This window comes from Sycon ciliatum, chromosome 1 (assembly GCF_964019385.1).
Source record: "Sycon ciliatum chromosome 1, ocSycCili1.1, whole genome shotgun sequence".
Taxonomy (NCBI): Eukaryota; Metazoa; Porifera; class Calcarea; order Leucosolenida; family Sycettidae; genus Sycon; species Sycon ciliatum.
The window spans coordinates 71,356,751-71,368,678 of record NC_088643.1 but is presented as its reverse complement, the minus strand read 5'-3'; the positions used below and the strand labels follow the sequence as shown (position 1 = coordinate 71,368,678).

At 52.0% G+C, this 11,928-nt stretch overlaps 1 protein-coding gene across 1 annotated transcript; it reads left to right on the top strand.

The window, feature by feature from the left end:
- The first annotated feature begins 4,605 nt into the window (after positions 1 to 4,605).
- On the top strand, positions 4,606 to 8,061 carry LOC135806768 (uncharacterized). Its single transcript, XM_065320996.1, has one exon. It carries the CDS (start codon positions 4,606 to 4,608, stop codon positions 8,059 to 8,061), a length of 3,456 nt encoding a protein of 1,151 aa, XP_065177068.1.
- Positions 8,062 to 11,928: the final 3,867 nt, after the last annotated feature.

The following is an 11,928-nucleotide window of genomic DNA, read 5'->3' as shown; positions in this document are numbered from 1 at the left end:
TGCACTGGTTGCACGACGACTGAAATGTTTCATCTTGCCGTGCGAGCGAAACAAATCCATGTTCTCACGCCGCGTAGATCTGTGGGGCCGCGCACCGCAAGTACGAGCCTGGCCTGTTTCAGGGCAGCGAGTGCCGCGTGACTCCGTGTTCCAGCCACGAGCTACACTTCGTCACTGTGTCAGTTTCGAGCAAGTAAGTGTTAGTTTTTTTTAATATGACTCTTGAGTTTCTGTCGGCAACGTCCTCACATGCAGGGCGTCCGTGGAGAATCTGTTCGATCGGGATCAACCAAACAAACCTCGACATGGACGTGGGTTGTCGATGACAGCCTTTGGCGCCGTTCGTTGAGCAGGTTCTTGCTCAAAAACACTGTTAAAAAAAGTCACGAAGTTTTTGTATACGGAGGAAGTACTATCGATGCGGGGCCGCTTCCAGAACCGCAGCAGTAGTATACCGGTAGGGGGGTGGCCAGGATGTCGGAACTATCTCGGCCGTTACCATGGTTACCGCTTGTTCAGTTGCGGTCTGCTTTCTCGTCCTCTAGCTGTGATCGAGGCCATTGCGGTCATCATGGTCATACTGCCTGTTCTCTGTGTTGACCTTAGCTCTTGGTAATATCGCTATCCATGTATACGCTCAGCTTGGTTGCACCTCGATGCCTCATGTAATAATGACTATGTATTTGGTCGGCGAGCTCCGATTTAGGTTCCGCTCGAGTCAGTTTCGCTGAGCCAGCTTTGCACCGTGTAGCTTTTTTGGTTGTTGTGTTCTTGTGCGTGCGGCATAAGGTTTTTGCGGTACCTTTTGTTTGGCTGCGCTGTAATGCATTGAGAGAGTTTTCTTTAGTAGTACTTAGAACAGAAAGAGTCGGTGCTACTCAGGCTTCAAGAAGAACAACAGTCTTGTGAACAATGATACAGTCTTCTGCACCAGTGTGTGTGCGCGACAGAACATAAACTGGTCCTTCGAGCCTGATCCGAAGAGCGAGATCCGGACCGTAGTGATTCCGTGAACGTGCCAGAGTAGGGCACGATGGCGGAAGAGGCGCCAAGACGGAGCGCCAGACGGAATTTTGGACAAAGGCCGTCCAGATTCCTCTCCGATCAGGAATCTGTTCGGAGCCGACGCAAGGCGAAGACGCCCGCACAGTCGGCCAGCGAGTACGATCACAGCAGCCTAGAGAGCTGCAGGAAGGCCGCGATCATACGGCGAGAACAAGAGATGGAGCTGGAAGCAGCTGAACGGATCGCGGAGTTGAAACGCCAGGAACTGGCCCTTGAGATCGAGCTTGCCAACAAGAGGCTAGCCGTGGAGCGAGCCAGGGCAGCAGAACAACGCGAAAGTTTGACCGGCGCTACTAGTACTGAGTATGAGGAACCGCACGTAGGATTTGCAGTTTCTGCATCTGGCAACGCGGAGATCCATGCTCAGTCGGCGGATGGAGAGCAGTCCTCCTCCGACGAGTACAGTGGCGGTGAGGCGACTGGGCTTGGTGGCAGTTTGCCTGGGGTCCGGAGTCGTAGACCTTTGGCATCGGCACGGATCCGTTCCCCGAACAGCGCCCTGAGCACGGTTCGATCCGACGGAGAGATCCCAGAACGCCCGCCACCAACGAGGAGCAGGGCCAGACAGTACAGGAGCGACGCAGACGCATCAGTCACGGTTTCTGGTGTTTTCAGCACACGCGCTCCTGACTCCAGACTCAGACCAGAGTGCATGCAAGTGACAGGTCAGTGTTGCCGCAGAACACTCAAGTGCAACCTGTGAGTCTGACTGGTACATGGTGTGAGTGCTAGTGGGACAGTCCAGCCCTGTTTGGCAGCTACTAGTAGTACTAGTAGTACTACATGTAGACCCAGGTGCTCGAAGTCCGTACATGGTATCCTAAGTTCGTACGCCCATAATTTCATGTTCTGTGATTGTATTCGACTCAAATATTTTATGGAGGGGACAGTGTGGTGTATTCTCCTCGCGTAGCAATTTTCAGGGATCTACGATAAGCAGAAGTCCCATACCACGCGAGTGGGTTTTCGAGTGTCCATACGAAATACAAATTGGGTTACATTTCATGCAAAAATCAACTTTGCCAAGACCGATTTCGAACGGACACAGCGTCAAACAGACCTTCACTCAATCATCAAGAGCCAGCTTAGAGCTGACAATGGCCAGAGGAGAAGAATTTACAGAGAACCACCAATCCTTGCAGAAAGGTTGACACTCCTGGCATCTCCACCACTGTTTTCCCGCGGTTTTCACAGCGCAGCTGCTTCTTCTCTGAGCCGACTAAAAACAGCTTGCATTTCGGCAACAAACTACGCTTTTGCAAGAAATACTGGTGGAGGCACATGCCAAACATTTCCCTTCGGTGCTTTCGTCGTAACCGAGGGATTTCAAGTTAGCAATTAGCAGAAATACGTGTGTATTTCGAGTCACCTCTGATCAATACGGACTTAGAGTACCCTCTGCGACACCAAAATTTGATATGAAAAATCAGCGAACTCCAGAGAAACAGATCGGATGGAAAGATGGCCTGGTTCAATCGAGCCTGGCCTCAGAACAAACTTGGACAAGATACCTTCCATCCACAAGCAGGATTCTGGCAAGTGATCATTGCTAGTGTGAGTTTCAGCTCGGCAAACACACACTGTAAAAGTGTACGGACTTCGAGCACCTGGGTCTACTAGCCAGAGTGTACATGTAGCAGCAAGCAGTGGTACTAGCCATGTGACAACAGCACATAGCAGTATGAACCAAAGACCAGCCCATAGGCACAGAGCTAGCCTATTGCGCTACAACTCACCTGCTGCCACCAACCAGCCTACTCCCACAGCCACCTCTGCACAGGCCCAGCCCAGGAATGACAGACCAGTGCCAGCACCAAGGGTCAGGAAGAGTGCCAAGCAAACAGCTGACAAGAGTGCATTGAGCCATGCTGCAGCAGAGTTTGTGCCGTTGGCACCTGCACCACAGCAAGTGAATGTGTTACCTGGTGGCGGCATGAACTGGCCGGATGCGTTCTACCAGCTTTGCCTGGGCAGGTCCCTGAAGCCGCTCGACTTGCCGAAGTTTGACGGTCAGAGACTGTCGTACCTAAAGTGGAAACAGCGATTCCTCCACTTGGTCCATGAGAACCCGCTCATGTCTGAGGATTACAAGCTGGCTCACCTTCGGGAGGCATTAGCTGGCGGTTCTGCAGCAGACCTAATTGCAGACGTGCTGGATGGTCCAGGCTGAGGCGCCTACACTGCCATCATGGAGGAGCTGGATCGATGGTTTGGTGGGAAGGACCGCAACCTAGAGCAACAGGAGCGAGAGCTCATGGCATGGCCTCGAATTACAAACGAGAGAGACCTGGCAACAATGAAGCAGTTTGCCGTGAAACTGCGAAACACGTTGCTCAACATGAAAGTGGCCAACATCACTCCAGGCCGTGAGTTGTATTTGTCGATTACGCAGAAGGTGCCAAGGGCAGTGCTGGCGGCATATTTTGACAAGTACGACGATACACGGTGCGACGCTGAGACATTCTCGGAGTTCGTCATGAAACGCGTGCACAAAATGACGCGTGTAGATGAGCGTCTTGCGCCTCAGGAACCAACCAACTCCAGCAAGCTAACAGGCCAATCAGTTCGGCCGCCGGTTCCCCCCAGACGACACATGCCATCAATGCAGCACACTCTGGCGGCAGCAATAGAGCCTTGCGGCCTCTGTGGAGACCCTCACCATCTCGCGAAGTGCCCTGATTTCCAGAGGCTTACAGTCAATAAGCGGTGGGATTTTGTGCGCGGGCACAAAGGTGTGTGCAGCTGTTGTCTCTCCCGTGGTCACTGGTCCAACGAATGCAGGACCAACTGCAGCATATGCAAGCGACGCCACCATCAACTGCTACACTCAGACCGATCGAAGAGGGAGTTTAGCAGAGCTGATCAGGCAAGGTGGTCGCCAGCGGACGCCAACGGTGGTCGACGAGAAACAGCACACACGACCATGACCATTGACACAACTCTAGCGGCTGACAGGAAGTCGGGAGAACAGCAAGGAACAACCACTGCACCATTGTCATTCATGGCTGCACCGGTTCTTTTCAAGTACCGTGACAGATGTGTAAGAGGGACGGCACTCTTAGACCCGGAATCTTCAACCAGCCGTAGTACGTTCGGCAGCACATTGCCTCAGCAGTCGGAGCAGACGGCCCACGCGAGCCACTAACCGCATCGGTCTTGAGTGGTGAGGTAGTGAGCGGAGTGTTTGAACATGTGACTATCTCCGTTGAGGCAGTTGACGGCTCAACGGCATCTGAGTTCCGTGCTTGGGCCATGCCATCGGTGTGCCCTAGTGTCAAACCTGTTGACTGGAGTACAACCAAGCATGCCTGTGAGGACCTCAAGGACATACCATTTCCAGCCGTGTGCAGTGGGCAGATTGACGTGCTGATCGGCCTCAATGCAATCCAGCTTCATACTGTGCTGGAAGAGATTACCACACAGCACCCCAGCCATGTAATTGCCCGGCACACTCCACTAGGCTGGGTATGTCTGAGCCCAGGGAGAGCTGAGTCGAGCCCGGCCAGTTTTTCAGCAGTTGTCACGCCGACCTCAGAAGAGATGAGCCTCGAGGTACTCGTCAGAAATCACCTTGAGATGGAGTCAGCTGGCACGAGGCCACCCAGTTACGACAGCATGCCATCAGCAGACGATAGGCAAGTCGAAGAGCGTACAACTGCCACGGCGCAGTTTGCCAGTGGCAGAGTGGAGCTCGGCGTTCCGTGGATTGAGATGGAGCCTCACGTTTCCTCAAATCGTCCGCAAGCCGCACAGCGACTGCGCAGCCTGGAGCACTCGCTAAGCCGCCGTCCGAGTGTACGGCAACGGTACCATGACGTTATGCAGAGTCATCTCGCCAAGGGATACATCCGCGAAGTACCCAGTGAAGAGGTAGACGGTGACGGCGACAATCAATGGTTTCTCCCCCACTTCCCAGTGGTTCGAGATGACAAAGAGACCACCAAGGTACGGATAGTTTTCGACGCCGCAGCCAAATGGGACGGCCGCTCTATCAATGATGAGATGCACAGTGGCCCGGCACTTCAGACAGACCTCGTCAAGGTCCTGATTCGTTTCTGCTCTGAACCGGTGGCACTCGTAGCTGATATTTCGGAGATGTTCTTGCAAGTGATGCTCAGGAAATCTGACCGCAAGTACCACCGTTTCCTCTGGCGGTTCGACGACGGCCCGGCACACGTCTATGAGTTTCAGCGCGTGGTGTTTGGTATCAAGGCCTCTCCGTACCTGGCAGGCAGGGCGGTCCAAGAAGTGTTGCGTCGGTTCGGCCCTGAGTATCCAGCACACACTATAGAAGCTCTGGAGCGCAGCCGTTACATTGATGATCTGCTTGCGTCGAGGCCCACAGTCGAGGACGCTGTGAAAAGCCGCTTGCACTGTCAGGAGATCCTAGCTCACGGTGGATTCCACTTACGCAAGTGGTTGTCTAATAGCGCAGAGGTCGTGGAAAGCGTTCCGGTAGCAGATCGCGCAGCGTCCACAGTGGTCAACGTCGGCGACCATGTGCACTGCACCCTGCCAACAACGAAGACACTGGGAGTAACCTGGTCAGCAAAGCAGGACACCTTCACCTTCCGCTTCCAGCAACCTCAGCTTTCAAAACTCACTAGACGATCCGTGCTCAGTGGTGTCGCGACAGCTTTCGACCCACGTGGCCAGATTTCGCCATTCATCATCCGAGCGCGCGTCCTACTGCAGGATACGTGGCTTCTCGGCCTGTCTTGGGATGATGAGCTCCCGTCAACAGTAGCCACTAAGTGGAAGGCGTGGTTTGGCGAACTGCCAGCCCTAGCAGCGATAGCAGCGCCGCGCAGCTTCAAGGCATCATCAGCATCATCCGTATCCATCCATACCTTCACGGACGCGTCCAACCGCGCTATTGCAGCCGCCACCTACGTTCGAGCTGAAGATAGCTCGGGTGCGGTGCGAGTGACACTTGCCATGGCCAAGGCCAAGACAGCGCCGACCCGTCGTCAGACCATTCCACAGCTGGAGCTTCGTGGAGCAGTGCTCGGACTGAGGATCAGCAGCGAAGTCGGTGATGCGTTGGATGTGCCAATTTCCGAACACACCTTCTGGACCGACTCGATGAATGTTCTGGGATGGATCCGGTCGCGCAGCCGTCGATTCAAGGTGGACATTGGCAACCGAGTGTCCGAGCTGCAACGTGCCACCAAGCCGTCCCAGTGGCAACATGTTCCCGGAAAACAGAATCCGGCCGACAAGGGTACGCGTGGGCTAGCAGCGGAGGCATTGGCGAGTGATCAAGAATGGTGGCATGGTCCCAAGTTCCTTGCCAAGAGCGCAGACACTTGGCCACAACAACCGCAGCCTGTCCAAACAGTGGACCTCCCTGGAGAGGTTCAACGAGAATCAACGTTCATGGCTGAGAAGGGTTTCACAAGTGCCGCCGTGGTGGAACGACTCCAACCGGAGCAGTATTCAAGATGGCAGCAGTTGGCTCGCATAACAGCGTGGTGCCAACGCTTTATCTGCAACTGCAGACGCCGCGTTGCCACGAAGGGGGAAGGCCATCCCCACGGAGAGAACGGAGAGATCAACGAGGTCATTGCACTGTTGCAGGTGACAACTGCCACATCAGTGCTTGCAGTGCCAGAGTTAGCAGCGTCAGAGCTACAGGCAGCTGAGGACCACTGGGTACTGCAAGCACAGATTGATGTATATGGTTCCACAAGGCATCAGTTAGCAGCCGGCAGGCCAGTGCAAAAGCAAGACCCACTTGCTGCACTAGGACCAGAGCTCGACTCGTCGCGGAAGCAGCTCTTGGTGGTGGGAGGTCGACTGAAAGCATCCAGCCATCTGCCCTATCGGTTGCGTCAGCCAGTCATTCTGCCTGCTAAGCACACTGTCACTAGGTTGATTGTTGAGCAGCAGGACCGAGTCTGCAAGCATGCCGCTGGTCCTCAGCACCTCCTGGCCAAGTTGCGCGAGAGGTTCTGGATAGTCAACGGTCTGTCAGTAACTGTGCACCAAGCTTGTGTTCGATGCCGGCGACAGTGGAGGCCACCAGCATCCCAGATTATGGGTCAGCTACCCGACATCCGTACGGCTGGGTCCCTGCAGGTATTCACTTCATGTGGCATCGACTTTGCGGGCCCATTTCAGACCAAGCAAGGGCGGGGCAGAGCCCAGGCAAAGCGCTACCTATGCCTGTTTACCTGCCTGGAAACGAGAGCCTGCCACCTGGAGTTGGTATACTCTCTGGATACCGATGGTTTTCTCTTGGCTCTGACCCGGTTCACCAAGCGGCGCGGCACGCCCCAGCAGATAGTGACCGACAACGGTACGAATTTCTCAGCAGCAGCCCGTGAGTTGCGAGAGGCAGTTGAGCAGCTTGACCGCCGAGAGATTGCCCGAAGCCTGGCCGGCAACCGAGTGAGATGGCGGTTCAACCCTCCTCGCGCGCCACACTTTGGTGGTGCATTCGAAGTAATGATCAAGGCCGCAAAGAGAGCCCTACACTCGACTCTTGCCAAAGCCGACATCACCGATGAGGAGCTGCACACGGCGTTTGTCATTGCCGAAGAGCTAAGCAACTCCCGCCCGCTGATGCCACTGTCTGCAGACCCCGAGGATCCGGAAGCCCTCACACCACAGCATTTCCTTGCTGGACAATTCAGCCCTCCACTGCCTCTTGAGCTGGCCGCAGATGCAAGGGACCGGGTACACCCCCGAGAGCGCTACGTCTTAGTTCAACAGCTCCTGAAGGAAGTGTGGACACGGTGGCTCACGGAGTTCGTGCCATTGCTCAACGCTCGCAAGAAGTGGCGTCGGGCGCAGAAGAATGTGGAAGTTGGAGACGTCGTACTGTGCATGGAGCCTGACACGCCGCACGGCAAGTGGCCCATGGGCAGAGTGTGCAACACGTTCCCCGGCCCTGATGGCTGCGTCAGAGTAGTTGACGTCTGCCTGCGTGGCAAGACCTACCGCCGATCCATCCACCGGCTCATTCCAATCCTCGATATGGCGGATAATTGAGCAGCCTGGTGACATCGGGCGGTAACGCTATCTCAGCTAAGTATCGCAGTGTGACTCTCGAGCAATGTTTGCAATAGCTATGTGCATGAGTGTGACACTTGTCTTGTTTTGTTTTTCTCTATCTATTTCTCTTAGTTTGTTCGAGACGGTTCTGATCAATACCTGTAGGTTCTAGTTTGCTCGCTTTCATAGCACATTACTGCGGTTATACCTCGTACTCACCATTCGTGAGTGAAGGGGGAGATGTTCAGTTGCGGTCTGCTTTCTCGTCCTCTAGCTGTGATCGAGGCCATTGCGGTCATACTACCTGTTCTCTGTGTTGACCTTAGCTCTTGGTAATATCGCTATCCATGTATACGCTCAGCTTGGTTGCACCTCGATGCCTCATGTAATAATGACTATGTATTTGGTCGGCGAGCTCCGATTTAGGTTCCGCTCGAGTCAGTTTCGCTGAGCCAGCTTTGCACCGTGTAGCTTTTTTGGTTGTTGTGTTCTTGTGCGTGCGGCATAAGGTTTTTGCGGTACCTTTTGTTTGGCTGCGCTGTAATGCATTGAGAGAGTTTTCTTTAGTAGTACTTAGAACAGAAAGAGTCGGTGCTACTCAGGCTTCAAGAAGAACAACAGTCTTGTGAACAATGATACAGTCTTCTGCACCAGTGTGTGTGCGCGACAGAACACCGCTTGTGCTGATATCCGCTTCCCTATTGTGGACTATCACTTAAGGGGAAGTTAAGCCTGAAATGAAAGTTGTAGTCTTCGGGGTGCTGAGTCGAATGGTCTTGGTCCGAGGAAGCTGAGACGCTGCCTTCCTCCTTTATTCCCAATTGAACTCGCGCACCTCCACCGAAACCATGCTGGGTGACTGCCCCCTACTACAGTCCATTCAGAAAAAGATGAGCGCTGGCCCTGGAGAGCTCCCTTGTGTGGTGATTTTGCCAGTGCCGCGAGATTCGAAACTTGAAAAAGGGTCCAAAAAAGGTACCTCAACTGGGGTTTGAACCGCAAATGTACTGTTCTGCAAGTGGAGTGCACGGGTTGGATTTTCATGGCTTTTCCCCAATTCAGTGCTTTGGGGGCAAAACCTGGCTGAAATCCTATTTTGTTATGGCTTGCTTTTTGGAGAAATAGACTTCAAAAACACATTCCATGAGGGATTGCCAAAAACATGTAACAAAAACTCAATATTTGACCAATTTATGGCCAAAAGCTAGGATATCATCCTTTTCTGAATGGACTGTAGATGGGGATTTGTATGCGAAATGTCACTAAAAGCGCAGTTTCGTTCCTATAAAAGCACAGATGACCGCGATTGGCCTATACCGTATACGTGGTAATCTTTTGGATGCTGAGTCGACTGGTTTTGGCCCGAAAAGGCTACGATGCAGCTTTCGGGCTCCCAATCGAACATGGTTGAACAAGCGGTCACGTCACGTGCTCCTGCGTACACCAGTCACCGGTCACTGCGCCAGCAGGCGACAACTTACTTTCACGCCAAGGTTCCACACGAGTTCAACTCTACAAATCCCCATCTACAGTACCGGTAGTACTAGTAGGGCGCTGTCTAGGGTCCAGCGGATAATGCCGGCATTATACGACTATCCGAGCAGTAGACTACGAGTATGGAGAAAGAAACAAAACGAGCATTATTGTGAGGTTTGAGCGGCATAACGAATTTCATAGTGGATATATCAGGAAATCCCAGGTTTTCGGCTACAATCATGATCATGAGATGTTGTCTGATGATTGGTTTTTGCCATGAAGCTCTGAGTAACAACGAAACAGCCCTATTTTACTCCTTTTGTGTACCTCTTGCGTACTACGCTCCGCCCATTCCGGGCATTTGAGCACTATGCATTGTACCGGCGCATGACTGTGATTGTGTAGAAACGTAACACCTTTAGCACTATTAAACGCTACATAACTATTGGGAGCATTGCTACATAAACACGTTATGATTGTAGCGATGTGGTAAGGTAAATGTATACAGGCCATTTGTGAAGCATGCCCAACCGGCAACCGAGGCCGAGGCAGTTCAAGTGACACAAATCCGGAGAAATTATTTACGAGGTTTCTTTTAGAATAATGGAGAGCTATGGTCGTATGGAGGAGACATACGCGAAGTGAATAGTTCAGTTGTGCCAGAGGCTCTGGCGATAGCATCTCTAGCGATACTGAAGTAGACACTGATACATTGCTAAATTTGGACCAGGATGAAGGAGCGGCTATAAACAGAAAGAGCTCGTTCCAAAAGAACCTTTGCCGAGTCCAGCTCAGGAGGCTCGAAAAGAACTAGAATTTCTCATGGACTCAGTACCAAGTCGATTGCTCAGCAGCGCCTGTCTTACTTTCCTGATGAAGCACGTACAGTTAGTTGTGGACGGTTGTAATTCCAAGCCTACAGTCAAATGCTATCAGAAAGGAAGAGTATTGCGGCAAGCCATACGTCTACACACCATCTCAAGCCGAAGGAGAAGATGAGAGCACAAGTAAAGGATGTAGATTGGCAAAATAACTTCTGACCACGTGTTTTCAGGATTTCCACAAAAGGGTCCTCCATCTGAGATCGGATCTCAGGAGCTGGCCTCACGTCTGGTGTTTCAGAAGAAGACATTATTCACAGAGTGGATGCAATGATAGCTTGTCTGCAGGCAGGAATACTATTTGCCAAGATTAACTTCATCCCAACAATGAATGACTACCTGCAATAATGGTTTCATCTCTCACTACATGGATAATTAGGAGAGGGATTTGATAAACCGACTATTCTGCCACAACCCTGCATCATAGTGGAAATGGAGAGCAATCAATGGAGAAGCGATCATGTCTTATAGTGCTAAGAAGTAGTGGAGCTCGTCAGAGATAAGGTGGCAACTTCAAATGCAGATCGATGATATGCATCATTTCCTGGAAGTTTGACAATGTGCAGACTTTCTTCCATTTTTGTTCCAAACCAAGAGCATTATATCCCTTGCTGAGGCATTATAATCAGCATTATAAGGCAGTTTTTGGAGCATTATGGCTAGCATTATACGAACATTTTCGGAGTATTATCCGCTGGACCCTAATCATCGATCTGTAAAACAGGATCTTTGACGCCAGGGTGAGGCTTTGGCGGCTCCGCGCCTGATTATTATTTCAACCCGCGAAACTTCCAACATTTTGGAATTTCCATTTCAACGCGTTTCCATACGTATAGTGCCCCAAAAGCCAGCAAAAATACGCACAAACGCGTGGTTCCACGCGTACACGCACCAGTTGTGAACACAGCTGTTCGTTGTGGCCCATATCAAGAGTACATAACCCCCAGAGTGAGCAACGCCTGATCCAGCTCTGCATGGGGTCCTGGTCGAGCGTAATCGGATCATTGCGCACACATTGAGGGGAACCCGGGGACTCTCGGATAAAAATAGCGGTGCCCTGCTTCGAGACCGGCCTTGCGCTGGTGTGGAGTGAACGTATGACAGAAGATCCAGCTACTATACTACTAGTAAGTAGTAATACTTACTACGCTTGACCAAGAGTCTAAGACCCTATGCAGAGCTGGATCAGGCGTTGCATACTCTGGGGTGGGGGTATGTACTCTTGCCATATGTGTAATGATACAAAATAAGAAAAAATAATAATAATAATAATAATAATACTGTGAGAGCTGTGCTTTACACACGTGACACCTCCTACTTGACACTTTACGCAATCATCATCAAACTTCACACTGTACACATAGCACCTGTATTGCTGACCTGGTATACTATTTATTGGGCTTCTGGTTGTTGGGGAAGAATTTAGTTATCCTGGACAATAAAACCGTCTCACTGGTGGCAGCGGCTAGATTCAACGCAAGGAAGAGTATGGCAGCGAAATTCAAGC